This window comes from Manacus candei, unplaced genomic scaffold (assembly GCF_025592945.1).
Source record: "Manacus candei isolate 608988 ecotype Guabito, Panama unplaced genomic scaffold, ASM2559294v1 h1tg000041l, whole genome shotgun sequence".
Lineage (NCBI taxonomy): Eukaryota > Metazoa > Chordata > Aves > Passeriformes > Pipridae > Manacus > Manacus candei.
Genome location: NW_026138089.1, coordinates 4339140 through 4366695, shown reverse-complemented (window position 1 = coordinate 4366695; position 27556 = coordinate 4339140). Strand labels below are relative to the sequence as shown.

General features: G+C 38.4%; 1 protein-coding gene across 6 annotated transcripts in view; it reads left to right on the top strand.

The window, feature by feature from the left end:
- CNKSR2 (connector enhancer of kinase suppressor of Ras 2) overlaps positions 1–27556 on the top strand; it is a 205143-nt gene that overhangs the window by 44530 nt on the left and 133057 nt on the right. For all 6 annotated transcript variants that reach the window (XM_051794856.1, XM_051794854.1, XM_051794855.1 and 3 more), the window contains exons 3-4: positions 4513–4715; positions 16183–16270. In XM_051794856.1, the coding sequence (XP_051650816.1) occupies positions 4513–4715; positions 16183–16270 (291 nt within the window). The remainder of the gene's footprint in view (positions 1–4512; positions 4716–16182; positions 16271–27556) is intronic.

Genomic DNA, 27556 nt, shown 5'->3' with positions numbered 1-27556 from the left:
AGACTTCTAGGGGATTTCTGGATTTGTTAATGGGACTGTGACTATGTCTGTATTGCATTTTGCAGTGTGTTTAGATCTGAGCTTGGCCTTTTTTGTTAACTGAGACGTCTTTGCTCTTGCAATGGGCAGTATAAAAATACCCTAAAACTAAAGGTCTTGACAGCTTCTAGACACTCTGTCTGAGCCAGCAGAGATAGTTAGCGCTGTATGAGTTAGGAACACTTTACTTTTTAAGCTTTGCTGACAGTGTCAGACACACTTCCACACCAGCAAGTCAAGTGAATTTAACATGGAAAAGAGATGAAATGAGGTCTGATTCTTTTATTGTTATTAATTTCTTTTATTTTCATTGAGGGAAGCAGGGAAAACAATTAATGAACATTCATCAAGCTAATCCAAGTAAAGCTAATTTTGCTTTACTTCCCCATGGGATTACTAAACTCTCTTCCTACCCATGTGGTGCTGATGCAAAGATGGGCTGGCAGGGGGACTAGGCTGACTCTTCTCACAAAAAAACTGAGCAAAACTCATCAGTGGTGATTAGAGCTGCTGCTTGTCAGCATGTGAAGAAAAGAGCTACAATTCATCACTCACACTGTCATGTGAAGCCACAGAAAAGTAATTAGCAGGTAAGATGTCTATTAATAGCTCCCACCACCTTTAGTTGGAACACCTGCTGACAAGCTATTACTCTGTGTAGCTTAGATTCATCAAGTTCTTGTTTTATGATTGCCAGAAGAGACTGCATTAGAGCCATTTCTGTTGAGGCAGGGTGTCTGAAAAAACTCTTGCCCTTTGGCCTCTCGTTGAGAAAGCGGATGTGTAGACTTGCATCCCTTCTCATAATCTCTACAAGCATGCAGAGATTTCTTTGTGATTCTTTCAGTGACTGTGAATTTATTTTGGTTAATGAAAGCATAACTTGTGTTAGTGCTGGCTAAATGCAGACTACGGGAAAACGAAGAACTGTCTCCTTTGCCTGCAATTATCTTCTTACGGTACTTGAAAATAAATGCAGTGCATTTCTAAGAAAACCATATTGTTAATAGTATATTATCACATATAAAGTATTATTACACTTGGCAGTTTTTATTTAAGCAGTCTTTTTTCACAACATGTGACTCTTTTAATGTGGGCCAGAAATATTAGTGATAAACAAAGTGGGGATTTTGTTAGCTTGGCTGATGTTTTAGGATCCTTTTACTAGAAGGCTTCAATAAACACAGCTGCCCCAAAATATATTCTGCCTGAAATTTATCTCTGTATTTTCAATCTCTGGCTTTCTCTGTCTCATATTACAGGTGGACGCTTTACCAACGTCAGTGCCATCCTTATGTAAGACTAAATTTTATATGTAGCTTAGGCTGCATTTTTATGTTAAAGAACACACACATACACATTTGATGAATATATGTGAAAATAGGCTTTGTGTCTTAACACTGCCTCTTCCTTTCCTCGTATCTGATGGTGAAAAAACAATATGAAAAAGAGTGTGGCTATGAGTGGCCATCACTTAGGTGATAACAAGAAACCACTAAGCTTTTGTAGGAGCTGATTTTCTAAAGAAGCCTATACATGAAGGCAGCCTGTTTTCCTCATGTATAAAATAATTTGAATGTTGCTTTGCTTGGTCTGCAGTGTTCAATATTGCAGGTTTTCTGTTTTGCTGGTGCTTTACTTTCTGGTGGGACTGGAGGTCTGTGTGCATGCTGCCTGCCAAGGCTCCCGCTGGGGTGGACATGTCACTCCAGCGCAGGCTGGGAACCAGCACCCACCTGTCTGAGCAGATGAGGTACACACAAGGTGACAAAGTGGGGGATGGCAAAAGACACAGTTAAATAATTTGGGGTTATTGAGGAGCATTGTGATCCAGCCTGTGCCTCCCCCAGCCATGGGCCCTATGTGGGGTGTGTCTGGCGAGGCAAGCAGGGGCTTGGGCTCACCCGTTTCCTTCCCCATGCACACCCCTGCCTTGGTTTTATATTTGTATAATCGCACTCAGCTTCTTAGAAACATCCCCCTGAATTAAGAAATTCAGCATTTCAGTGTGTTGGACAGAAGGCAGCCCCATAGAAGCCCTGTGTCCAGCCTGCAGTTTGTGGTCTTACCACTTCACTTCGAAGGATGTGAGTGTCATGTTGCGTGGGGTGGGGCTCACTTGTGGTGGGGTTTTGGTTTACCTGATCTGCAAGACATTTTTGGCAACTTATCATTCGTCCAGGATATCTTTTATTTGTTTCTTCCCCCATTAATTTTGCCAAAATGAGCTAGATACTCAAGAAGCAGAATGAAGTAAGGACAAATCTGCTATTTTTTTCAAACTTACTCATACCCACTCCTCTGTCTCCTTCAGGCTCCCTCAGCCAGAGCAACCACAGAAAACTGCAGAAGAAAACAGACTTATTTTTATCTGATGTTTATCCCTTTACTTCAGACTGATTTAATAAGTTATTAGTTATGAGCCATTTAGCTGCATAATAAAGTATGTTTTACTTTTCAATCCCAATTAATTGTTTTCATCTTGTAATTTTTTATTTATAACCTAATTTTATCTGTTGTATAATTGCTCTTGAATATTTACATGGTAGAAATGTTGCTGCCCAAACATACAATTTGTCTAATTGGGAACCAAGTGTGGTAGAAGAGGACAGTGCCTGTGCAGAGACTGTGCAGTTGAGAAACATGCCTGCAAAGCCTTCCTTGCTCAAAACAGGGATGTTCACAGAAGTTCCAGTAGTGGTTTTTAAAGCACCTTAGTGTGTGGTCACTGCTCCCTTAGGCTGAATTCCACAGTGCATCCTCTGCTTCCAAAAGATGGTGGTTGTTTTAGCAGCTCCCTCACAAAGTGTGTTTGGTTTACAGGCACAAGGAGCTGGCTGGGAGATGGCAGACAAGCCCTGTACTGTAGTGTCTCCCTGCTGTGATGATCTCTCATTGGCTTGGGAGTGGATGTTGTGGGAGGGCTGGGGCCTCACCAAGACTAGCTTCTGTATAATGTTCCTGCAGCCTGTGTCATTAAAGAGGATTAAATTCATTTAGTAGATGGTTTGGATTAGGAGCCTGACAACTACTGTAAACAATCACCACCTCACCACCTGCCCAATTCTTATAGAAAAGAGGTGAGTAAGCTTCAGCGGTCTTAAATTAGCATTGGCAAGTTTATCTCTTCTCCCATCTCTTCTTGTGGACAGATTAGTATGGAGACCAAACTGGGGGCATAGGAGGAGAGCTGGGGAGAACAGGGAGTGTCATTCAGAAGTAGATTTTTCTGTGTGCGTCTGAGGAGCTTTGGGCATCCTAATTCATCATTATTTGTGGTAGGAAATGGTCCATCTTCCATAGTAAGTAACCTTTTACATTGTCAACTGAACAAGTTGTCAGCACCCCATGTTATCACCCTGTGATGTGGTAAAAGTGAGGAGCACCTTCAGAATTCCATAATTCTCTAGAGTAATACTAAGCTCAAGTCTGTGCAATTGCTTATTCCTTTCCAAAGGCAAAATAAGACCTCTTTTGTAATAACTGTATTACTCTTTGCATGAGTGAGGAAAACAAATCTATTATAGAAATAACAAATCACGAATCCTACTATATTATATTGTAATTGAACATTAAATCAGGGTATTCTCTGGTGCTGTTTGGTAACATTTGTACTTTTGAAGGATTTCCAAGTACTATTTGTTAATATTTCTGGATAATTATGTCTCTGCTGCACAGCTGAGGAACTTAATTTAACTTTAAGAAATTGTCTCTTAAATGGAAACAAAGTTTAGAATTTGACTTTAAATGGGCAACATAGAGGTTGAGCAGGGCAGTGTTGTGTTCTCTGGTCTGTGATTCTGATGGTCCTTTAGTGACAGAAAGAATAAAAATGAGGTACTGAATGTACTTCCATCTCTGAAACCAACAAAAACAATTTAGTGTCACACTGTGTCCACACTACATGCTTTTGCTAGTTGCAAGCCCTCATGCCAAGTGTGATCCTAGGAATTATTCTAAGTAAGGATATGGGGACTGATCCCTAACCATCGTATCTACTGAGCAAACCATCTGATCAAGGTCAAGTTAGATGGGGCTCTGAGCAACCTGGTCTAGTGAAAGGTGTCCCTACCCATAGAATGGGGGTGGAACTAGATGATCTTTAAGGTCCTTTTCAACCCAAACTGTTCTATGATTCTGTGTTTTACTGAGACTGATGCACTGCTTTGAGAAACAATCTTCCAGACTAGCTTTTTTTCTTCTTTTTTGAGATGTTTTTCTCAGTGCACTTAAAACGAGCTAAAAGATCACTCATAATTTTGCTCTTCTTTTGTTCTGTTTTTATGCACTTCAGAAACAGAACATGCTATACATTTGAAAACTACTGAGTGGGTGTATTTCTACCTTAATTATTAGGAATGGTTAAGTTTTGATGTAGAAGAGCAGTCTTGGTGTTCTTGGTACTCCCTTCTGTACTTCTACATCTGTAAAGCTAACTTTTTTTTTTGGTCTTTTTTTTTTTTTTTAATGCAGAACTATGGTTTGGAAACAGAAAATCTAAAAACCCTTTCTCACAAACTGAATGCATCTGCCAAAAATCTGCAGAACTTCATCACTGGGAGGAGGAGGAGTGGTCACTATGATGGAAGGACCAGTCGCAAATTACCGAATGATTTTCTGACATCAGTAGTGGATCTGATTGGAGCTGCTAAAAGTCTGCTGGCTTGGTTGGACAGGTAAAAACTCCCAAATGTGTCACAGGTAACCAGATCACACACATGCACAAACCCCAGCTTCTTTACAAAATGTAATGTAGACATTAAATGGAAGCAGAATTCATTTACATATTCTGAGGAGATGTTTGTACCAATTTTTTTTGTTATGTCAGCATGCAGTTCAGATAGCAGTTCAGTACAAAGCTCCAAATGCCCTATAACCCTGCACATATCTGGAAATACAATAAATCAACAGGATGACATATTTAGGTTATATATGTATTTTTTATTAATATAGAACAACCCTTTGACACACATAACTCAGATTCATTGCTCTGATACTATCAAGTTCACAAAACTGTAATCATACTTTTTATCACATAGGTGTCAATATATAGTTTCAGAGTGTATGTGTGTAAAAACATGCATGTTGTGTTTTAGGTTTTTTAAATGGCAGTGAGATACCTCTGAAACTGTAGAGGCAATAGGAACTGTCTTATACTTTTACCTCTGTTACCTAGGAAGTATTTGAGATCAGGACTTAAGTGCTCCCCTTTGCTACATTTGTAGTGATGTTTTTCTAATTATAACAAGAGTAATATGGAAGTATTGAAGATGATCATTGAAACTCCTGAAGTGGTTGAAATTAGTTCATCTGTATGTCTTTATAAAATGCATCACAATGAACTTTCAGCAGCAAAATTAAAATGTTTGTCTTGATTTAAAGGTGTATCTTATATTGTAACCAACAGCTGAATTTTTGTTCAGAGCGTGAGCTTTGTGTAACTTTAAAAATCCAACAGAATTATTTAGTTTTACTGCTGTGTGTTTTGTGTTTCATTTTCCTGAGGAAAACTGGCTTCTGTCCCATAAATGATTTCCATATGAATGGTTTAGGTGAGGCATGAGTCTTTTCCATTTCTTAAGCTGAACTACAAGCTCTTTGTTTTGTTCAGGAGATTGCAGCTACCCTTGCTCCTTCTTTTCTACTCCCTTTCTAACCTTTCCCCAAGTTTCAAACCCAGAGTACCCAAAGATTGCTCCTACATTTCTGCTTAGATATTTAACATTAAATTTGCAGAGAACTAATGCAATCTCATGGAAACAGTCTAGTATTGAATCTTGAAAAAATGGGAGTATATTTTTAACTCTGTCTCTAACTTGTTATTAATTGGAATACCCATAGGCTTCACTTTTTCTCCCTGAAAAATAATTTTTGGCAGAGAACAGCATATCTGGGCTTTAAAACAGAAAGAACAGTAGAAGAACGTGTTCTTTTGCATAGATAGATTAGTTTTTGCCACTTCTTTTTGTTTAGAAATAACCTTATCTTGTCTCACTAGAACTGTGGCCGTGATTAAAGACTGTTAGTTACAAAGTTGAGGTTCTGTCACTGTACGTTTGTGCACTGCATGTACTTTTACATTTAGTTGAAATGATAGCTGATCAGACCCAGGAGTTCCAAGAAGTTAAAAATGAGGGCAATCCTGGTGGTAGCCTGCTTTTAGCAATGCTGTCTTTAGTGTCCAAATAAGGCTTCAGATTTCTAGGAAATTCCTTTTGAAGATCTTTGTAGTTTTAACACCTGGTTCTAACAAATGTTTTCTGAAACATTTTTTAAGACTCTTCTGATTTATGAGCATCTGGGTATATTGGTAAGGTTTGCTCTTTCTTCTTTGTGAAGTCCTCAAGTTAGAATGAAGGCAGGCCAACGACTGCATTTTTCTCAGGAAGTGGGAACATATGGAGATCAAAATGATTCTTCTTATTATACACCTTCTAAAAAGGTATTGGGGTCACTAGGGGGAGATAGAAAGATCTAAAAAAAATAATTATTTAAAGTAAGGAACATGGATTTACTTTTATTTTTCACTGTTACTATTAAATCTGGACCGCAAATCTTAGTTTTCCGGTTGGTTTCTAGTACCAGTTCCATCTCTGGGGTTTGAGAAGGTGGAGCAAACCATTAGGAGGAATGAAATGGCTCTTAGGGTTGTCCACCCCATTGTAACAGCCCTACTAGGCTGCCCCTATGCAGTGGTTTTTGAGGTCATGTCTGGAAAAAGCATCTTGCAGCAGCTCCACATCACATCATGGTCAGTCTTCGCAAACGAAGATTTGGGAAAGGTCATTGCCCTTGGAGCCTGCGCAGTGGATTTTTTAGGTGAGACACAGTGTGCGCTGATCTGAGCCCACCCTTTAATCCTGAGGTTCATCTGCTGGGGCTGAGCGAGCTCGGACGGTGTCAGCGAGGTCCTCAGGACGTAGGTTTGGTTAGAGTGACCTTCTCTTAGATGGATGGCCTTACAGGGCTGACGAGCTCCATCTGCCTGGAGGGGTTCCCTGACCGGGAATCGAACCCAGGCTGTGGCGGTGAGAGCGCCGCATCCTAACCGCTAGACCACTGGGGGCCCCCGCAGCAGCTCCAACTTGCATAGAAATGCAATGATGTGTTTTTTATGTGTCGGGAATAGTGATGACTCCATACAGGCTGTGCTTCACTTGTCTCTCTAGTGAGTTCTCTTTTTATGATGTTTCTGTGGGAAACTTACAATCTAAATGGACTTTGTTAGGCCAGGCACAATTATTGAAAGGACTGTGGGAGTCGTGATTTGCTGAGTGATTTGCACACTTTCACTGTGGCTCTTTCAGGGCCAGTCCAAGGACACTCTTTGTTCCAGGTTTCTGCCTGGAGCAGTCCTACTTCCAGATGTATGTCAGAAACTGAATTTTACTGAAAATTAGGGTAGCTTTTACTGCCAGGCTTTAAAAGTCTTCTGGTTTTGTTTCATTTAGGAGCTGGAAAACTTAGTAGAGAATTCTAGCTATTTTCGAAAGAGGTTGGCTGATGATTTTGAGGAGCATGAAACAGCTCTCCAATAATGTCCTGTAAAGAAGCTGTCATCACACTGATAGATTATGTTCTTAAACTTTGTAGACTAATTTTAACTTCCTGTTATTTTCTCAGCATGCAAAACCTATGCTCTTCGCAGCTTAATAATGTTTTGTTTTATACGCTTTCCCTAATCTTAAAATTCTTCCAAGTGAATTTCCTGACAAGATTGATAGTTTCTTGAAAAACTGTGAGTCTTTTGTGAAAGTATGATGTGTTTCTACTTGATATTAACGTAGCTCTTAGGCTGATGGAAAGCCACACTGGAGGCTATAGCAACAAACTACTTACCTGATGTTCAAAGCAACTTGGCATCAATATATCTCCAGTAATACTTCTCAGGAATTAGAATATAATATATTCTGTCAATCAGGTCTTCTAGATTTACAGCTAAATAATTGGTATTCTTTTCAGTCTTTACTCCTGTAATTCATACAAGTTGTATTCTATGGAATAGTAATATATGCCACCTTTCTTAATCCTCCTTTTTCTCTGATGTGTCAGGTTCCTGGAAATTCTCCTACCTTTTTTAGGGCTGATACACTCCATCCTGGGGAGGAATTTTTAAAAAATGTGTAATTAAAGTAGGATTACTCTTTTGAGTTCAGTACTCTGAATTCACAACATGAACATGTCGCAACTTTGTGACGTAAAGCTATTTCCAGCCTCATAAAAGTATTTTTTTTCTGTACACTAGTATGCCTAGTAGTATCCGCACATTTAATTGGAATTGAAATTAGACTTATTTATTTCTGTTAATCCCAGGTAAGGTTTTGTTCTTAGAGTAGTACACAGTCACAATTCATCTGAAAATCACTTTGTAAAAGTGTTGCTTCTTGCAGGTAAAGCTCATTACTGTAGTCTTGACTAGGAAGAACTATAATGCTTTTTGTGGAAGAGGAAGGATCCTGAGCAAACCTGAACTGGGGTGACGTTTGGTGGCAGCTGCATTAGCTCTGTCTCTTCCTGTTTCTTTCCTTGCTCTGTCAGCACAGGCTTCTGCTGATGTAATCTTCGAGGTTGTTCTTGGTTTGATGTGTTCTTTTCATTCACCTCCACCACACTTTGATTGTCTTTGCCAACCAAAATCCCTGGAAATCTGTATTTCCTGCAGACTGCCCTAAGCAAGAAAAAAAATTCTTAGTTGTGCATCTGGGCTTCCTGTTCCTGTCTGCTCTGGAGTGTTTGGGCCACATTATCCAAAGCAAGAACTCCTCATAGCATGTATCTTGTGCAGTATCAAGAAGAATGTTTTGGAGCTTAGCAATAGGAACAATATCTGTCTAAACTACAAACACATATCTAGTGAATAGGAGTGAGGAAGGGTTGGTTACTTTTAGGGCTTTATTTGAGTCTTCATTAAAGACAGCTAAGATAAGGTTGTAGTTTATTTTTCTCTTAAGAATTTAAGAAAATATAATCTACTTCCCATGAGATAACTGCTACAACATTTTGCGTCTGTTGTTGTGTCACAGCTTTTAATGGTCATGAAATAGGATTTGTCAGGGACCACTGGATTTTTTTAGTGTACTGTTTGACTCAGCCATCTGTGTGGGCAGTGATTCAATATGTCTTTCACAGAAACTCTCCTGTAGCCCTTGTTTTTCACACTATCCTCCATTAGGAAATAGAAAACTTAAGCTGTGCCTGCAGATTACACTGAAGTCTAAGAAATAGGAGCAAAGATCTTGTGGAGATAGATTTTGTATTCAAGTCTTTCAGTGCTATGGCCAGAGAAAAGCTAGCAGGCAGGCTGACAAATGTGCATCAGTCTGATTAATTTACTGCTGCTGTCTAGATACATGATACTTGGACAGAATGGAACAAGAAGATGAACAAAAAACCCAACTGTAAATAGAAATTGTTGGTTATGTAAAATATAGGGTAAAATTGCTGACAGAAGTAACAAAATGAAAAATTTCAGAGTAAAAGGCCTTTCTAGCAAATCTGGGTCTGCTTTTAGGGCCATTCACAGATTGGGGTGGGGCGGGGTGTAATCCTTTAATTCTAAACCCCAGGTGGGCAAATCATTTTGGTGTGGGCTTAAATGTACTAGTATTCTGTGAAGCACTTATGTGTATACATAAATCCTATAAAGCAAGGCTAAAATCTGTGCCTGAAGTTAAGGACATTTGAATGCTTCAGTGGTTGACAGCAGAACAGGGCCTCCAAGCCTTAAGCTGTGAGCTCTGATGCATCAGAGAAGTGTAGCCTGCAATGATGTAAACACTCTTTGTTTATGACTGAACAATTCTAGGTGTTCGGCTTCAGTGCTCCCTCTAAGGCTGCTTTGTATGAAAGCATTGTGGTAGCAGAACACGTTCCCCACTCCAAAATGGATCTCCCTCTTTTTACCATGGTGACATGGTCAATGCATATGTTTTCTTCCACTATAAGTAAAATGTGTTCAGCTGAATTTCTTTGCCTCATTGTTTTTGGTGAATGAGCCTTGGTGATGTTTACGGTGTGGCTATTTTGTAGTTTTAAGTGAAAAGGAACATTGTTTGCAAGCCCATAACTTCTTACTTACAAAGAAAGTATTACTGGTTTAGAGTCTCCTTTATAACAGACTTCATACAGTCCGTTAACTGTGCTTGGTTATTACTTGTCCTGACAGGGTAAATCTGGCTTGAACATAAGATGGTGGGGGTAAACAAATGAAAACCCAAGCGAAAAGAAACAAAAGAGTTCAGCAAAAACAAAAGAGTTCAGTGATTCTTTACTCACCACACAAATAATGCACTTTCTGTCGATTGGTTTTTGGTCTTAAACCTGCTTGTTTCCTTTATACATTTTCCTTTATGCTGGTTTGAATGGTATGCCAAACCTGTCAGTAAGTGCTGCCTAAGAATGCTATGGTACTTAACTGTATTGTGCTCCTGGAACAGCTGTAAATGTTTAATAGAGCACTCATTTAAAGAATTCCTTTATCCGCTGTGAATTTTACTGCATTCTTCCCTGATTCTACATAAAGCAGCTGCATTAGAAAGACAAATAAAATCTTTGTTTCATGAAAGCCTAAAACTATGAATCACAGATGGATTTGGCACAATATATATACAACAGTATTGTACATTCAGATTTTTATTTGAGCTTAATATGTTACCTTTGAAGACTGAGTTATATTACTGCTTTGGTTGCCTCTCTCTTTAAAAGATTTTCTACTATTATGTGTAATCAAAAGGCTCTGAGGATGTTTTCCCTTGGTAGGATGCTAAAATAAGTATGGGATTGTTTTTAAACCCCTCACAAAGTCTGTCGTTATAAAATACCTTAGTACTACAACTAGTGGTGAAATATGATTAACTTATATTTTGGGCAATGCTTTTACTAACAACAGTCAGTATTTGTCCAAACTTTGTAAAGTGAAATAGATATTTTTATGTATCATGTTCCCCTGAGTGAATTTTATATGAAGAAGACAGATGAGGAGGCTAATGCATATGTGGCCAAAGATATTGATAATATAGAAATGCCGAGTGTCTGTATCTCCTTCACAAATTTTTAATTGTTTCTGAAGGATATTCCTTCATGTGCAATCAGTAGCTGTGAGTATTAATAGCTGTTGAATTGTATTATTTCTTAGGGCTGTGAGGGAATTATCTGTACTACATTAATGTGGCTGGTTTTTTTACCAATCCTTCAGGGTGGCTTAATTAATTACTGTTAGATAATATAATTTTATTTTTCATTCTGAAAGATGCTGATACTGCTAAAGATGTTAATAAGGTCTCAATTCATAAAAGTGTACACACACCAAATGTGTGTTACCGAATGTATAAAGAAAATCACTTTTCAGAGGTGTTATTATTTATGTCAAAGACTGACTTAAAAAAAATGTGAAAAGAACCAGTAAGTCTGGCATACCTTGTCTTAGAAAAACCTTGCGTCCTATAGACTAAGGTCTTGAAGTTGATTTATTTTAATGTTTAAAAAAAAAAAAAAGTAAGATCATTTTTCCCCTGTGAATGAGGTGTTTAGAAGCTCTTCATCTTACTGTGGTGTCCTAAGGTAAAGACTCACAGTGTGGGTTTGCACAGTGGAAAAATGTAAAGGTTCCCACTTTTCCAGGTGCATGCACGATCACAAAACATACATGAACTTAATTATCCTTGAAACTTATTACCCACCCATTTGTGAAAGTGGTTTGAAAATGACTAATGGCTTCAAAAGTTGGAAAACGGAATGAGGGAGGAAAGGTGAGACTAAGGGCAAAAACACCCTGCATGTGTTTGCAGAAGCATTGATGTGATTGTATAAATCTCTTTTCCTTACGATATCAGGTATAGAAGGGGTAGACAAAGAATGAAAAGGGGAGACCAGCAGAGGTCTGGAAGTGGCAATGAATGGAAAGGGCATGTGGTCAGGTAGGTGTGCTGTGGGGCTACAAAGGTGTTTTCATATGCGTGTTGCAAAGAAAGAGAATTGGTTTTGAAGGAAGAACAAACAAATCACAGGAGAAACTGAGTAAAAAAGGTTCTGCAAATGGAAATGACTGAGAGAGACAATGAGACACTGAGGTCAATGTCACAGCAGGAAGTGTGGCAGCATGTGGCCCCAGTGCAAGGCAGTTCTTTAGTTCTTGTTTAACTTTAGGAGCTCTCTACAACTACCTGAAAGGAGGTTGTAGCCAGGTGGAGGTTGGTCTTTTCTCCCTGGCAGCTATCAATAAGACAAGAGGGCATGGTCTTAAGCTCTGCCAGGGGAGGTTTAGATTGGATATTAGGAAGAAATTCTTTACAGAGAGGGTAATCAGGCATTGGAATGGGCTGCCCAGGGAAGCGGTGGATTCATGGTCCCTGGTGGTTTTTAAGATGAGACTGGATGTGGCTCTTAGTGCCATGGTCTGGTAACCATGGTGGTGCTGCATCAAGAGTTGGACTTGATGATCTCGGAGGTCCCTTCCAACCAGGCTGATTCTATGATTCTATGACTTGGACAGTACACATGTTGAAAATTGCTTTTTTTTCCTCAGAGAATTTTCTTCACTGGAGCTGTAGGAGGTACCTGAGAACTGAAGGTCCAAGGGACTGTGAAAGACGTGGCTTTGAAAGAACAGAATAAAAATTGGAAACTGATAAAATGGGTCTACCAAGCCAAGGAAATAATTTTTTTTAAGTAGAGAGAAGTGGTCTAATTGGACAGGGAATTCCTTAATCTTAGTATGTGCCTCGAGGAGGAAAGTGTTTTAGCAACCAACTGAAGTTATGGTGTATGTAGGCTTTATTTGCATTTATACAAGTTGATTCATCTGTTCACAGTCAATAATACTGTGCTGTATTAAAATTACAATCAGTGGATATATTACCAATATAGAGGTTTTTTGTCAGATTGGTGTTTTACACTGTACCTCATATGAAATCCAGTCAGTGATCCTACAATGGAGTTTTCGTTGATATTTTGATTGAAACTGCTGGCACGTTGTTATACTAAGTCTTGCTGAATTTCTACTGTTGAAGTTGAGGCTTGGGATGTAAATACCAAAATATATTTCCTTTGGAGGTTAATATTTAGAGAGGCCCCTACCATTTCTCCAGCTGCTTATGCAGTAGTGGCTGTGTGGTTGTGCGTACAGATTACCTCCAGGGAAGTCTGAAGTGGGAAGGGGGAGGAAAAGTGAATTGCCATTTTACTGGTCCTGTTTGCATCAGTACCCCAGAGAGGCATCTGCAGAAACTGATGTGAGGGAGTTGGTTATAAGCTACAGAGACCTCATCATCATGACCAGTCTTCGCGAACGAAGATTTGGGAAAGGTCTTTACCCTTGGAGCCTGCGCAGTGGATTTTTTAGATGAGACACAGTGTGTGCTGAACTGAGCCCACCCTTTAATCCTGAGGTTCATCTGCTGGGGCCGAGCGAGCTTGGACGGTGTCAGCGAGGTCCTCAGGACGTAGGTTTGTTTAGAGTGACCTTCTCTTAGATGGATGGCCTTACAGGGCTGACGAGCTCCATCTGCCCGGAGGGGTTCCCTGACCAGGAATCGAACCTGGGCCGCGGTGGTGAGAGCGCTGCATCCTAACCACTAGAGCACCAGGGGGCCCCTACAGAGACCTACAGAGGAGGCAACTGGAGGATCCCTTAGATTTTCTGCAGGAGTAAAGTTTATAAAACATGAACCTGTCTCCTTATCTTTCCAAGCTGTTAAGCACTTTTCAAGATATTACGTTTGTTACTGATTTTTAGTAGTCTTCTCCCTCCTGCTGACACCCTTGCTGTCTGCTTCACATCCTGTTGCAAGTCTTCACTGTGTTAACTTCAATGTAACAAAAATGAATAATGTCTCAGTCCCTTTGCCTGTTCCTTAATGTCAGCAGAGTTGATTTGGGGCATTTCGAATGATCTTCACTAAGAGCAATGATGGTAAAAATGCCATTATTTTCCTCATGAACCGTGAAACCAAACTAAATTACAGAAGTATGAAGGAAGATGATGCGGTATTAGAAGCCAAAGCCTACCATGTGATTTTGTTTAGAGAAATGCTGGAGGCCTTGAAATGTCAAATAGATTTCGGTTGTGTAATTTCAAGATCAAATTGTATTAACCCTCATACTTTAAGTAAAATAATACCATTTGCTGGCTTGATTCCATTAATCTTCAATAAAAGTGAGTTCCTAAATGAACATGACCTTTTAAAATCAGGGTTTCAGGTAGATATCAGAACCTCAACAGTTACCATTTTGTAAGGAAAAATATCAATGTTTTTGTGCATCTTGACTAATGTTTTTAGCACATCATAGAATCATTGAATATGCTGAGTTGGAAGGAACCCATTATGATCATTAAGTTCAGCTCCTGGTCCTGCACAGGACACCTCAAGAATCACACCATGTGTCTGAGATCTTTACCCAAACACTTTGTCAACTCAATTATGATTCATAACCAAGCAGTTCAGTCACTTTTTATCCTCATATTTATCCTCATCCCACTTTTTATGCTCATATGTCTCCTGAACTTCAGAAGTAATCTATGTGTGTGTCTGTGGGTTGACTTGCTGTAGTGGTTGCCATACACTGCAGAAAAGTTGGACTCTGAATTGTGATTGTATATCTGTGTCCACTAACTTTCATAAGGCACCTTTTGGAACCTACCCACATGCTGTCTACCAAGTCCTCAGTCTCCTGTTTATTTTGTGTTTCTTATACTCTGCCTAGCTTCCAATTTCTGTACTTTTATTTATACTGCTTTTCTCTCTAGAAAATACAGGCAGAAAGTGTATGTCATTGTGTGATGTATTACATCAAATTAAAGCTGCCAGACTTGAGTATGCACCTCAGAGTTAATTCTGTCTTATGAACCCTCAGGGCTGGATTGCAAGCCCTGGAGAAGAAAGAGAGCACTAAACGAAACCAGCACAGACAGGCGAGTTCACGTGGGTTATTAATGGACAGTTCCAAATCTGCCTGCACTAAAATTTCACTAATTGTGTTTATGGAAAAGAAATTTAGAAACCTACTAGAACCAGTAGAACTATATTTACAGTTATCATTTGGACTTTCTTATAGCAGAGTTCTTTGTACTGAAAGCTTGTCTTTAGGCTTAAATAAGGAAATCGTAATATGTAAAACTCTTTAAGGTATATAGAAATATGTGTGAAGTGATAAAAGAAGGCAATTGGGAAAGGGATTAGTCACCCAGCTTAATTTAAAGGCAGCCACACTTAAAGTATTGTTTTGAGATCTTGGCACATTTGCATGATCTATTGTTAGTTTATTCAGGCATTACAATCCTTGTGGTTCTTTACCACCTTTTTGTTTGTTTGTTTTAAATGTTGGAAGCAGGTATATTAGGGAGAAATGCCATCTTTGTGATGTTATTAATGTCCATTAAAACCTCATCTGCAACACTGATGATGTCAAGGTCTTGACTCCTCTTAGAGAAAATACCAGTCCTGACTAGTGTTTGGCTTCTTGAATTTAGAATATAGTCCAAGTTGAGTTTATAGATTAAGAGAGACTTGTAATACAGAAATCAGATGACTGCCAGCTTCACTAACTAAATACATTTTAGCAGTTCTTCTAGAAAGCAAGCAAGCTTCCAGGTAGGCAAGCATTTTAAACATTCTAATATAAAGTTTTAAGGTATAGGATATACATAGGTAATGTCTGTAAATGTTAGATTACACTGTGTATTTCGCTAAACAGTTCTGACTGTAGCATAGTGTGTGGACTTGTTTGGTTGTGCTTCCAGTTTAGGCTTTGCAGCTGCTTCTGAGCATTGATGCATCTCTGGCTCTAAATGCTATTCCCCCCTTTAGATAAAGATTTTACTTATTCTGAGTCCCTCCACTACTTTCACCAGATATTAGATCAAATCCCAAGAATCCGAGTGAATCAGCCAAAAGCTTTTCTGATCTGATTCACATCTGGACACCATTGATATCACAAGAGGAAGTAGTGCTTCTGGTTGCCTTTGTAAGGGTATTCCCAAACAAATGCTGAAGACAAGCTGGGCTTTTTCTGGGGGAGTAAAGGCAGTCCAGAAGTTAAGTGTCAGAAAAAATGTTTCTATAAATGGAATTCTTAAAGAGGAATTTAGAAACTGCAAGTGGATATATGCTAGTACTATTCAACTTTTTTTTCTTTTTTTTTTTTTAGATCACCTTTTGCTGCTGTCACAGATTACTCAGTAACAAGAAATAATGTAATACAGCTCTGTCTGGAACTAACAACAATAGTACAACAGGTATGAGACAATTTGCTTAGCAATTTATTTTTTCCTCAATTGTAACTGGCTATTACTTTCTTGATGTAATTTTGTTTTACACTTTCCAGATCATTGTCTAACCAAATTAAGGGAATACTAGCACTTAGTAAAAGCTTCCTAAAAATTCTGTTTCCTGGTTTTATAATACTAGTTTGAGTTGTGCTATGTATATACCTCTCCATATCTCAATAGTAAGATTCATCTTGGGTTCTCTAGTCTAATATACTCACTATAAATTTGAGAAATCCACTTTATAGTTTGTATATTTAATTTCTTATATTTTGTCTTTAATTTTAATTAGCTGTCTGGTTCAAAAGGTCTGTGTATATTGGACTTTAGTAATCTACTTTTTCATACAGTTCATATCATCTAGACACCTGTTAGGATGACACATGTTCCGTTCCCAAGGAGGTAGAATATTTTGAATACATTTTTGTACATACTGCCTTTAAGAAATCCAGAAGTAGATAATGAGAAGTTCTTGCTTAGTGGGCTTCATTTGGGAGTGGAATCCTGAGAACCTTCCCCACCCCACCCTGGTTTAGGTCTGTCTCTATCTGTGTGTTGTTCTGCTGAAATGAAAAATCTCTTTGCTGCCAAGCAGAAATTCGAGGGATTGTTTGTACTTGAGAAGATAGAGTGGAGAAAAAGGAGAGAGTGGGTTAGGTAGGAGGACTGAGACTTTTTCTGGTTTTCAGAAGCATCAGTCCAAACTACAAAAAACTAAACTTCTTCTCTGGCCTGTTGGCGTGACTTTGTATGATGATACTCTCCCTTTCCTAAAAGAAATGCTTTTTTCTCTAACCCTTTCATAAATGAGTGCAACACTGATGATTAGTTGTGTTTGCCTCCCAGCTGAGTTCAAGAGAAGCAGTATTACTAGTCCTGTGTGTTCAAGCCTGGGAAATGCAAATTTCTCATATTTAGATTTATTTTATTTTCACCCTCAATTCTGTATGTGGGTTTTGATTGGAAATGGAGCATGAGCTTTTCCCTCCCCATTGACCACACAGTGTGAGGATGCCCGTTTGCTTTCCAGGCCCCAGGGGGGAGGGGCAATGCTGCCAGTCCATCCTTTGGCCGCCCTGTGCTCCCCACTGGGCTCCTCCCATCAGCCAGCCTCAAACAGGGATGGAAGTGCCAGCACTGCTGGCTGTGGGAGAAGAGCCCAGGCCTTCAACTTCTTGGCTGCCTTTGGCATGACGTCTGTTTTGTGTCTGTTGGCCTGTGGCCTGTTGTGCCATTGTTGAGTTGTGAGAAGGGATCGATAGGGTAGGAGAAATAGTCATGGAGGGCATCCCATCCACTTGTCCAAACTGGTCATTTTTCACAGAAGTAGCTGTGAATCACTGTCTAGTTTTTAATTCAGGGAAAGAACCACCTGTCCCTTTTCATGTGTCCACGATTAGTGAGGAGGTGGGTAAAATAACAACTGCTGCGGTATTTCACAGGAAATAACTCAATATCGATTTATTTTCTTAAAAATTCATCCCTATCCTTGATACTACTAATTCACTATGGTGTAGTTAAATATTTCTCTATGTATATTTTTCAGTGTGAATGAGAGTAAATGTTATTATTTAATACTTTTGGAGAACAGCAGTTTTACGTTCTCCAAGAACAACATAACTCCCCAATCAGGAAGCAGTTCTTGAATCTACAGTTTGAAGTCAAAAGGAGCATTTATGTGTCTAAATTTAAGCATGCTCTGAAATCAAATTGGGCTGTAGTCAGAAGAATGATAATGAAAAATTCCATTAGTAGTCCCAAACACATGTGGTTTGATCTCTACTTAAAACAATTGCATTCCAATGTTGCATTTCAAATGTCTTAGCTGAGCTTTTTTTCTCTGTGACCATCGAGCACACCGAAAATCCTCATTGTGCTTTCTTAAGACTGTAAATTCAATCTTTCAGTATCACCTCAACAAGTGTTTTTTTCTGTCTCGGAATCTTTCTCCTTTTGTATTAAAAGGAGTTAAATTAAAATAATTTATAAATTTTTTTTGGTGAAAGACCTAGAAGGTAATGTTGCATTTTTTTTTTAACAGCAGATAGCAGCTTTTTATAATGGTCAAAGGTTTATAAAAAAATACAATCTCCACATTTTATTAGCTCTGAATTTTTATAACATTAGTACTATTTAAAAATAGAACTCCAGTAACTGAGTTCCATCAGGATTTTTTTGTGTTGTTTAAGTTACAGCTAATGTTTAGATTTATTAACCAAAAGTCAAAAAATGATTCTTTAATCAAGATGGAGGGTAAAAAGTGCTAAAATTATGGTGGCTTGCTTGATTTATTTTTCACCTTTTGTAGCTAATTGTAATATCAGTGTTTCTTCATAGAATTTAGTGATATTGAGTCGTGTCCCCCCCTATTATCAGCGCTAAATGGATAACTAAGAAAAAATTACAGAATTACATCCCACTTATAAGTATGAAGTCTAAGAAAATCTATTGATTATTTTTGCTTTTACCTTTAAATAATTAGCAAAGTTCGAGTTATAATAATTTATTAGGGACAACTCTGGAATAAAATGCAGGAAGACACATACTTTGTTTTAACCATCCAGTTGTCTATGTGTGTTGCACATTGCCCAGGACCTGATAGGCCAGTGTGCAGTGGAAGCAGGTCCTTCAGAGCACTGCAAGTTACTGTAGCCTGCTTTGCATTTTCACTAATCATCTGCTTCTATGCAGCTGCTTTATTTTGGCTTAGGGATTTTTTTCTCCTCCTTAGGATTTTAGGATATTATTTCATAGCCTCTTCCTACAGGTTTTCACTCTTGATACCATCATCCTTGCTGATGGTTTATTTAATTCAGGGCTTGCATTCTTGCTCATTTTTATAATCAACTCTTCCCTTGCAGTAGAACACTGGAGGAAAAAAAAGACAAACAAATTCATGAGACTATTATGATTTTTGCCACCATTTCCTTGCACTGTGCCTTTCTCTCCTACACTATCTGCCTCTCTATAGGAATCAAAGGCTGAGCATTATCTGTTCTGTCTGTTTCCTCTGCAATGAATAAAAAAGGCCTGTTCTTTCTTGATGATACAAGATAAATGTTAAAGGACTATGGGTGAACAGGTTGGGGGAGTGAGATTGTTTTGGGTTGTGATTTGTTCGCCTTTGATTCATTCATGAATTTAGATTTGTGCCAACAGGATTGTTTCAGTCACAAATACACATCAGGAAGAATGTGAGATGCTCTTGTCTTGATGGTGTTCATGAAGTCTTGCTATTGACTTAGTTAGTTGGGTTTTTTAGCTTCAGAGAGTGCCGGGAACTGGTCATTTTAAGTGTGCTGGTTTTGTTTTAGAAAGGTAGCAGTAGCTACACAGATAAGGTAAGGAACAGAAAATATCTTGCTTTCTTAGGCCATCTGTAGGTAGCTTTTACTATCATTCTCAATGCTTTTATTCCTTAGGAATTCATTAAAGTTTCACTTAAGAAGCTTTCTTCTTTAGAATTGAAACCCTGGAAATCTTGTGAATATCTGAAAAGTCTAATTTTATATTGACTTTGTAAGTTACCAGACATTTAAAGAAATCTTTGCTGCTGAACACCCTGTTTCTTTTATTGCTTTTTAATAGTGATCATTAGTAGCCCTCATCACATGTTTTTTACTTTCCTTAATCAGCTTTCACAATGATTTGCTGTGTTTATTTAGTTTTAAAACCACTAATGTTTGTCTTGCAGCTTTAATGTCTTGTGGGATTTACTTAGCAATGTGCTCCAGCAGAAGCATGGCTGTAGGCATGTAAATACTCCTCTATAGAAGCTTCACTGCATTTAGTTCTCTGCCTAAATACCATTTTAAAGAGGGACTGTGTGGTGGAAGTAATTCTCTGTAACAGGGGTGGAGATGGAGGGTAGTCACTTGGCTAACATGGATCTGTCTTGCATTGTTGTCACAGAGCACACTTCTGACATCAGCTGTCTCACAGCAACATTTGGAGGTAAACTCAGATTTTGAATGATGTGGGGTGACAACTTTAGTGATGCAGTTTGGGAGGTGGTGTCCAGGAGGGAAAATAGCAAAGAAAGACCAAGACAACCATCCGCAGATACTTTGTCTGGACATTATAGCCACCTGGGATTTGGAGCTAAAAACTCTGATATGGAGCACGTACAGAAGTGCCCTGTGCACTGCATCAGCTGAGGGATTTGGAACTTATTCCCCATTTAAAGACATTTGAGATACAAAAAAAAAAAGTGTCAATATACTCCTTGCCCCAGTGGACGCACTTCCCATGCCAGGGGGGTGTTCTTTGTTGGGCTTTTAGCCATTACTGTTTTTCAGATAAAAGCTATTGTAAAACATCACAAGTTATTTCTTAAGTAATGCACTATTTTTGCGTACCACTGCAGTTTTTGTAATCAAATGTCTGTAACTTTAAGTGAGGAATCTTTCAAATATTAAATCTCACTGAGAAACATTACGTTCAGGCTTGTTTTCCAGTTAAAAGGATAAAATGGAAATTTACTTTCTTAGCTCCCCTGCTCTGACTCTGAATCCAAATGTAGTATTATAAAATGGTTCTATTCATTTGGTAAAGACAATGTCAAATATATGAATGAAGAAGAATAATATCCTTAGTACTATTTTTACAAAGTATCTCTCCTATAATGTTTTCGATCACAATTCATCACTTTTGTTTTAAGTCCTAGTTATTAAGGACTTTAAAGACTTGCTAAATATAGCTTAAAGTTTTTAAATTTCAAGTCATACCAAGTAGCTGATTACCTCAGGTATCTTTAGCTAATAAACTGGTTTTAATAGTTTAGTGATGTGACTCTTTTATTGGTTCCTCATTAAAGCTGCTTTGCGCTTCCAGCTTGTTTATATTTTCAAAGCAACATGTATTTGCTGTAAACAGCTATATATTAAATTTTCAAGACTTTTATTTGAATTTTCAACATTATTCCTTCCACCCTAACTCTATTATCAAATGCTTGCAGGAAAATCTTTGTTAACCTACTGTGGTAATATTCCCCTCCCTCTTCTCTTTTTTAAATAAAAATAGTTCATGATGAGGAGGCCACATTCTTGAAGTTTAAAGTATATGTATACATAATACACTGTTTATACAAAAATGCCCCCATTTTAGATAAGTGCACAAGTAGGGGGTAAGTGTATGAGTGGATAGCTAAATAGATGTGGGGGAAAGTTAGAACCAAAAGCTCCCCTTGAAAACAATAACTAGGCAATATCTACCTATATACATGACATCAAAAGGATGTTCATATGAGAGTGTTATAGCTCATTGTCAATAATGCTGACAGAAATTCAGACTCACCTTGTATCCTTCAAGTGCTGCTCTTATGCAAGATTTTCTGTTGCATAAGGTTCAAAGCAGTCCTCAGAAGTTGTGGTGTTACTGGATACATGTTCTGTGCAGTTGTTTTCTTGCAGTTGACTTTTAAAAGTCAATGTATAATGTATAAGCTAAAATAGAAATTAAAGGATTGTGGGAAATATGAGGCTGTTTTTTGTTTACAAGAAGCTACATCAAAGTTGTTTCAATTTATGCTCTTTAGTAATGTTTTTCTCTTTTTCATTGTAGAGTAGCTTATTTATCTATAGCACAATTTTACAGAAAATTTCAGCTGTAATTTAATGTAATGTAAAAAGTGCCTAAGGTACTTAGCATTGATGCCTTTTTATGATTCTGGTAGTTTCTTTCTGCTCTTTTATTATACTTCTTTTTTTTCCCCTTGAAATGGCTTACTTATAGATATATTGTCCTTTGATTTAAGTTTTGAAGTGCTTTTTGAAATGGAATTAGGCGTGGAATATCTTGAAGATTAAAATGTCAGTAATAGTCTATTGGGACTACTAATTTGATGACTCATTAGTTGTCATTGATATATATGCTGTAAAGAGATGTGGAATTTTTTTTCCCAAACTTGTGAAACTACCACCCTGTAAAGCCCTGTGAATTTGTTAGCTGTATTTTCTCTTCCATTCTTAGAGAAAGTAGTTTTTTTACCTAGTGGATGGAAAGAAAAAAACAAAAAAACCACTGAAATACTCAAAAGAATGCTGAGTATGTAGGAAGCTGAGCCACCAGAAAGCAAAAAATGGGTTGGTGTTGCCTTGTTTGGAGTTCTTTTTTTTTTGGTTGTTTTTCTTCCAGATTAATGATTGACAGTCTCTGAACATGGGGGAAAATGAAACACAAAGCAGAATAATTTGTGAAAAAAGGACTAGTCTTTTTGATGGGGCATATGGTGGTAAACCAATGCAGCTGTTAAATTTTTCCAAGAAAATGATCCTGACTGGGTCAAGGTGACAGTGAAAGAGTCAGGGACTGTTGAGTTAACTCATGCACTCATGGAAGCACTTGCAGAAAGTAGCAGAAAGTTGGTGGAAACTGAGATGAAGTGTAGACAGAGGGGAAAATGTGTTTTCATATCTCATATGTTTCCTTTAAATAAAAGCTTTTTTTCTTAGACGGATTGTTGTGGGCACTGTGTCAGTGTGCGCTGAGTGGCATCACAGTTGCCATTTGAATAGAGTCAAAGAGAGGATATGCAATGCTTGCTATGTAATTCTTTGTAAATGGCAAATTGAATGACTAATGATGATCTATTAAGATTATGTTGGTCATATCAGTAGATTTGAAGACTAAGACTCTGCATTTCTTTTAGTTTGGAAACTGATTTCCCTTCCCAGAGGCAGTATGATCTCTGTAACCAGGTGCAGTGAAGCAAGATTCGACTTCAGTGTAGTGAAGTACAGAAACCATGTGTTGCTAAGTGACTGTAAAAGCCTTAGGCATGAAAAAGTGTTGTGTCTGTCTTTATTTCAGGAACATGTGTGTGTTTATTTGCTTAAGTCCATTAAAAATACATAAACCATTTCAGACGGTCCATTATGAAACATTCAAGTTATGATTGAGCCTGAAATGCCACTTACCTAAATATCATTACTTTTTTCAAGTTCAATTAATTTCATTTCCTCTGTTGGCAAAATAGCTACCTAGGCTAAATATGAAACATGAAATATTTTGCTGTAGTTGTGTTTTATAAACCAGAATTCTTTCTCATGGCAGTACTAGAGGAATAGCAGAATTGAAAAATTAAGAAGTTATTTACCTCTAAATTGTCTTGGAAGTGACATTGAAAACTTAAGAACTGCACAACATCATGCTACAAGCTCTATTTTACATATCAGTAATAAAAGATAACAGGTTTAAATGCACAATGCTTATGTAGAGGTGTGGAAAAAAGCGTGTTTCGACTGTTTTTTCTCCTTCAGATGGACCATTTTTGCCTCAATTTCAATCTCTCATCTGTTGATAGCTTCTGTGGATTTTATTTGTACCTGCTGAGAATGTCACCAAGTAGAGAAATCACCTGAACAGCTGAAATTCAATTTAGACCATGTAAGCACTTAAATTCCAGAGGGATATATGAGCAACTATCAGTGTGATTTTAGTCAGTGCTAAAATACTGGCTGTAGTTTCTGACCTAATGGTATACTGGCTCATTTTAGAAACAAGGAAGAAGTGTAACTCTCTATATGCAAAGTAAGAATTAATATGTGACCAGATCCTTAGGGAAAGCAAGATGATGCCTTTTATAGGAGGAAGGGTAGAAATAATTGGAAATGAAAAATGACTTCAGAAAGATAGAATAAAAGAGCTTAGTGTACCCATTGCATCTCTCTTAATCCAGAGAGCAATTTTGCCCAGTGGTTGATTGATCTGTGTGTGATTTATGTAAGTTGTATTAAATTTCTACATGAAGTATTCTGTTACTATGGTGATAGGTGCCACTCCACACAGATTGTTTAAATAAAATTAAAGCAATTCTTTGTACTCAGTAGGCAGGGTAATTGCTATTAGTTTGTACACAAAGGTTATGAACTTAGAGTACCTCAGGTTTATTACATTTTCAGGGAAAGGCTCTAGACTTTTAGAAACATTTATGTAGGTTGCATAAGAAATGTTCTTTTCTGTAGCATTTATTTAGTAGCTTGCATTGTATTTTTCCAATAGAGATTTTTTTTCCTCTCCCCTTACTTTGTTAAAAGATGTGTGCTCACCATTCTGCTTCTCCCATCCCTGTCAGTCCTTATGCATGTTTCTGATGGGGGAGGACAGAGTGGGTTCTGCAGGTAGAGGTGAGTTCTGGCTTCAGTGTGGAGGGGAAGGGAATAATAATAGAGTGAGGATGCCCTAGACCCAGTGGCAAGGAACTGCAGGGATTGAATAACTGTGGTGTGAGAAAGAAAGCAAATATTTCTGAACGGCAATGGGAATAAAATCGACAGGATTTGTGTGGGAAGTGAAGAGGAGTTGAAAATGGCACCCAGGTTGTGAGCTTGTGGGACATAAGGTGGTGGAGCTGTTGACAGAGACTGGGAAAGAAAGAGAGAACAGGGAGCGTTTGGGAACAAACGTGATTTCAGCTTTCCAGCACACTGTGTTAGGGCTGGTGGCAAACATCCAGAAGGAGATTCTGAACTGTGAATGTGAACAGAAGGGATGAGAGATCTGTGACTCATCTGTACAGAGATGATAATTAAAGCAGCATGATTTTAGGAGGCTGCTGAGCAACAGGGAAGAGGTTGCGGAAAAGGGGAGAGCTGAGGATAGAGCTCCCTGGGACTGTGGCAGTCAGAACAGCCATGATGGGAGACTTTTGGAGCAGCTCAGTGGAAAGAAAGTCGTGGAAAGAGCATATTTTGGGATGGTTACTTAGAAATACAGTGTAGTAACAACATCTGTGTAATTTTAAAAATTAATTTTGTATGGCAGTAGCCAAGGATTGTCTGTGGAAGCACTGGGTGTTGTATGGCTTAGAGGAGCTTGCTATTGCATTTTAGGTAAAAGACAGGAAAAAAGTATTTCCTTTCTCCCTCCCTCTGTTCCAAACGTGTAATTGTCAGTGTCCCCAAAGCCATACCTTTTGTATCCAAAGACCTGCTAGACCTCTCAAAATCTAAGATGTGGTAAAACACCTCAGGAAGCCTCTGACTGTGTCATGCTCTTATTTCTTTGCATGTTGCCAGAAGAGAACATTACCTGCTTGCCAACTCCTGTAGCTTTTGGAGTATTTAAGAGTTTTTTGGTTTTGTAAAGGGAGTTGGAGGGGAGGGGATTGAACAGAGCTGTATATTTTGCCAATTTGTGTTCTACTATTGCAGTGATTACCCAGACATACTTGTAAATCACAGTCTGAGCACGGTTCCATGGTGTCCATCAGTTTTTTAATCATCATGAAATATAGAACACAGCATTTTGTCATAGCCAACCATATCCTGGCCTGCTTCAAAAGCAGTGTGACCAGCAGATCGAGGGAGGTGATTCGCCCCTCTCATGAGACCCCACCTGCAGGGCTGCATCCAACGCTTGGGCTCCCATGTAAGAAGGATGTGGACCTGGTGGAGCAAGTCCACGAAGATGATCAGAAGACTGGAACACCTCTCCTATGAGAGAAGTGAGTGAGTTGGGGTTGTTCAGCCTGGAGAAGAGAAGGCTCCAGGGAGACCTTATAGCTGCCTTTCAGTACCTAAAGGGAACTATGAGAGAGCTGAAGACAGCATGTGGGGATAGGACAAGGGGTAATAGTTTTAAGCTGAAAGAGAGCAGGTTTAGATTACATATAAGGAAAAAATTTTTCACTGTGTGGGTCATGAGGCACTGGAACAGGTTGCCCAGAGGAGTTGTGGATGCCCTATCCTTGCAAGTGTTCAAGGCCAGCTTGGATGGAGCTTTGAGCAACCTGGCCTGGTGGGTGACAGCCCTGCTCATGGCAGTGGTATTGGGACTAGATGATCTTTAAGATCCCTTCCAACCCAAACCATTCTACGATATCAATCAAGTTTATTATTTTAAAGCTGCAATTGTTTTTTCCTGCCATCAGCTGTATTAGATGTATTTTCTATGTATTTTCTAATTTTAGTGAAACACTAAATGAACTCAACCTGTCTTACCCTTGTACCAGTGGCTTGGTCCAAGAAAAGCAATGAAGGGTAATAATAAATCAGCGTATACTGGAAGTTATAAGACTATTGCCTTCTTCATGTGTTGGCAAAGCTTTAGACTTTGTCATCATTGTTTTTGAGAACTTCTGTGAGAACTCTCAGTGACAATTCCAGCAAACCTCAGTCTTGTGGCTCTCTTGCTAGTGCTGAATTGGGCAGAATTCAAACCAAATGAGCCTTTCTAGAGCCAATGGCATAAGTTCCCTAGAGCTAGTGACACTTGAACAGGCTCAAAGTAGGCTCCTTGAAGCCAGAACAACTTATTTTTCATGGTGTGGTACCGAGTCTGAAGGGGCTGGGAGTTATGTCTGAGCATTCTCAAGTTAATTATTTTTTATTGTTGCTAAGTAGCAAGAGTGACAGATCATCCATTTGACTTATACTGCTATTAAAGGATTCAGTTACAGTTTTAATCAATTTGAGAAGCAAAGGGATTTAAAGAATAGCTTGGTTTAATTCCAACCAATGGCTACATTACTCGAGAGAGATTTTTATGCCAAAGATTTGGCAGTGCGTGAGAGTCTGAACCCTCTTTTAGCAATCATGTAATTCATTATTTTTTTACAAATAGAGTACTGGAGTTACATAGTCTAGAACATTTTGCATGACTTCAAAAACAATGGTGACAGCAATTCTATCAGACATCTGTTTTTAAGCAGTACATAAAATCTAGCTGGTGCCCTCTTGAAACTAGACATGGAAGATGAGTGGAGTTGCTCATGAAAGATGCATTTCCCGGGTGATTTTACTACCACTTTTAAAATGGTGTTCCTAACACAATTGCCTACATTTTTATCTGAAAAATGCTAGAAAAAAAACAGTGCAATATACACAAATACATACATGTCAATTGCCTTCATCTAAGTTCAGTTGGACTGCAGAGGAAAATAAATGAAAAAACCAGGGAAGAAGTTCCACCAGAAGTGACTTGAAAGCTGCCTGGAGAATGAATAATCTCATGGCAAGCTCTTGTTCTTTACAAGTTGCTCCAGTTTACTCCATCACACAACCTGCTTCTGGGCAATGCCACTATCATATGAATTTATAAAGGACAGTTTTTGGCTAACATGTTACCTGAGAATTGGGAGATTTGGGGTTTGTTGCTGAAAATCATATAACCTGCTTCTGTATCAGTTCTGCCTAAGAAATTGCCTTGCCTTGTAAGAAAAAATAGATTACATATACATGAGCACCTAAAGCATTCTGCTGAACAACAAATTACAGTGAAAGAAGTCCATGCTGTCTCTTGAGCATTTTGATCTAA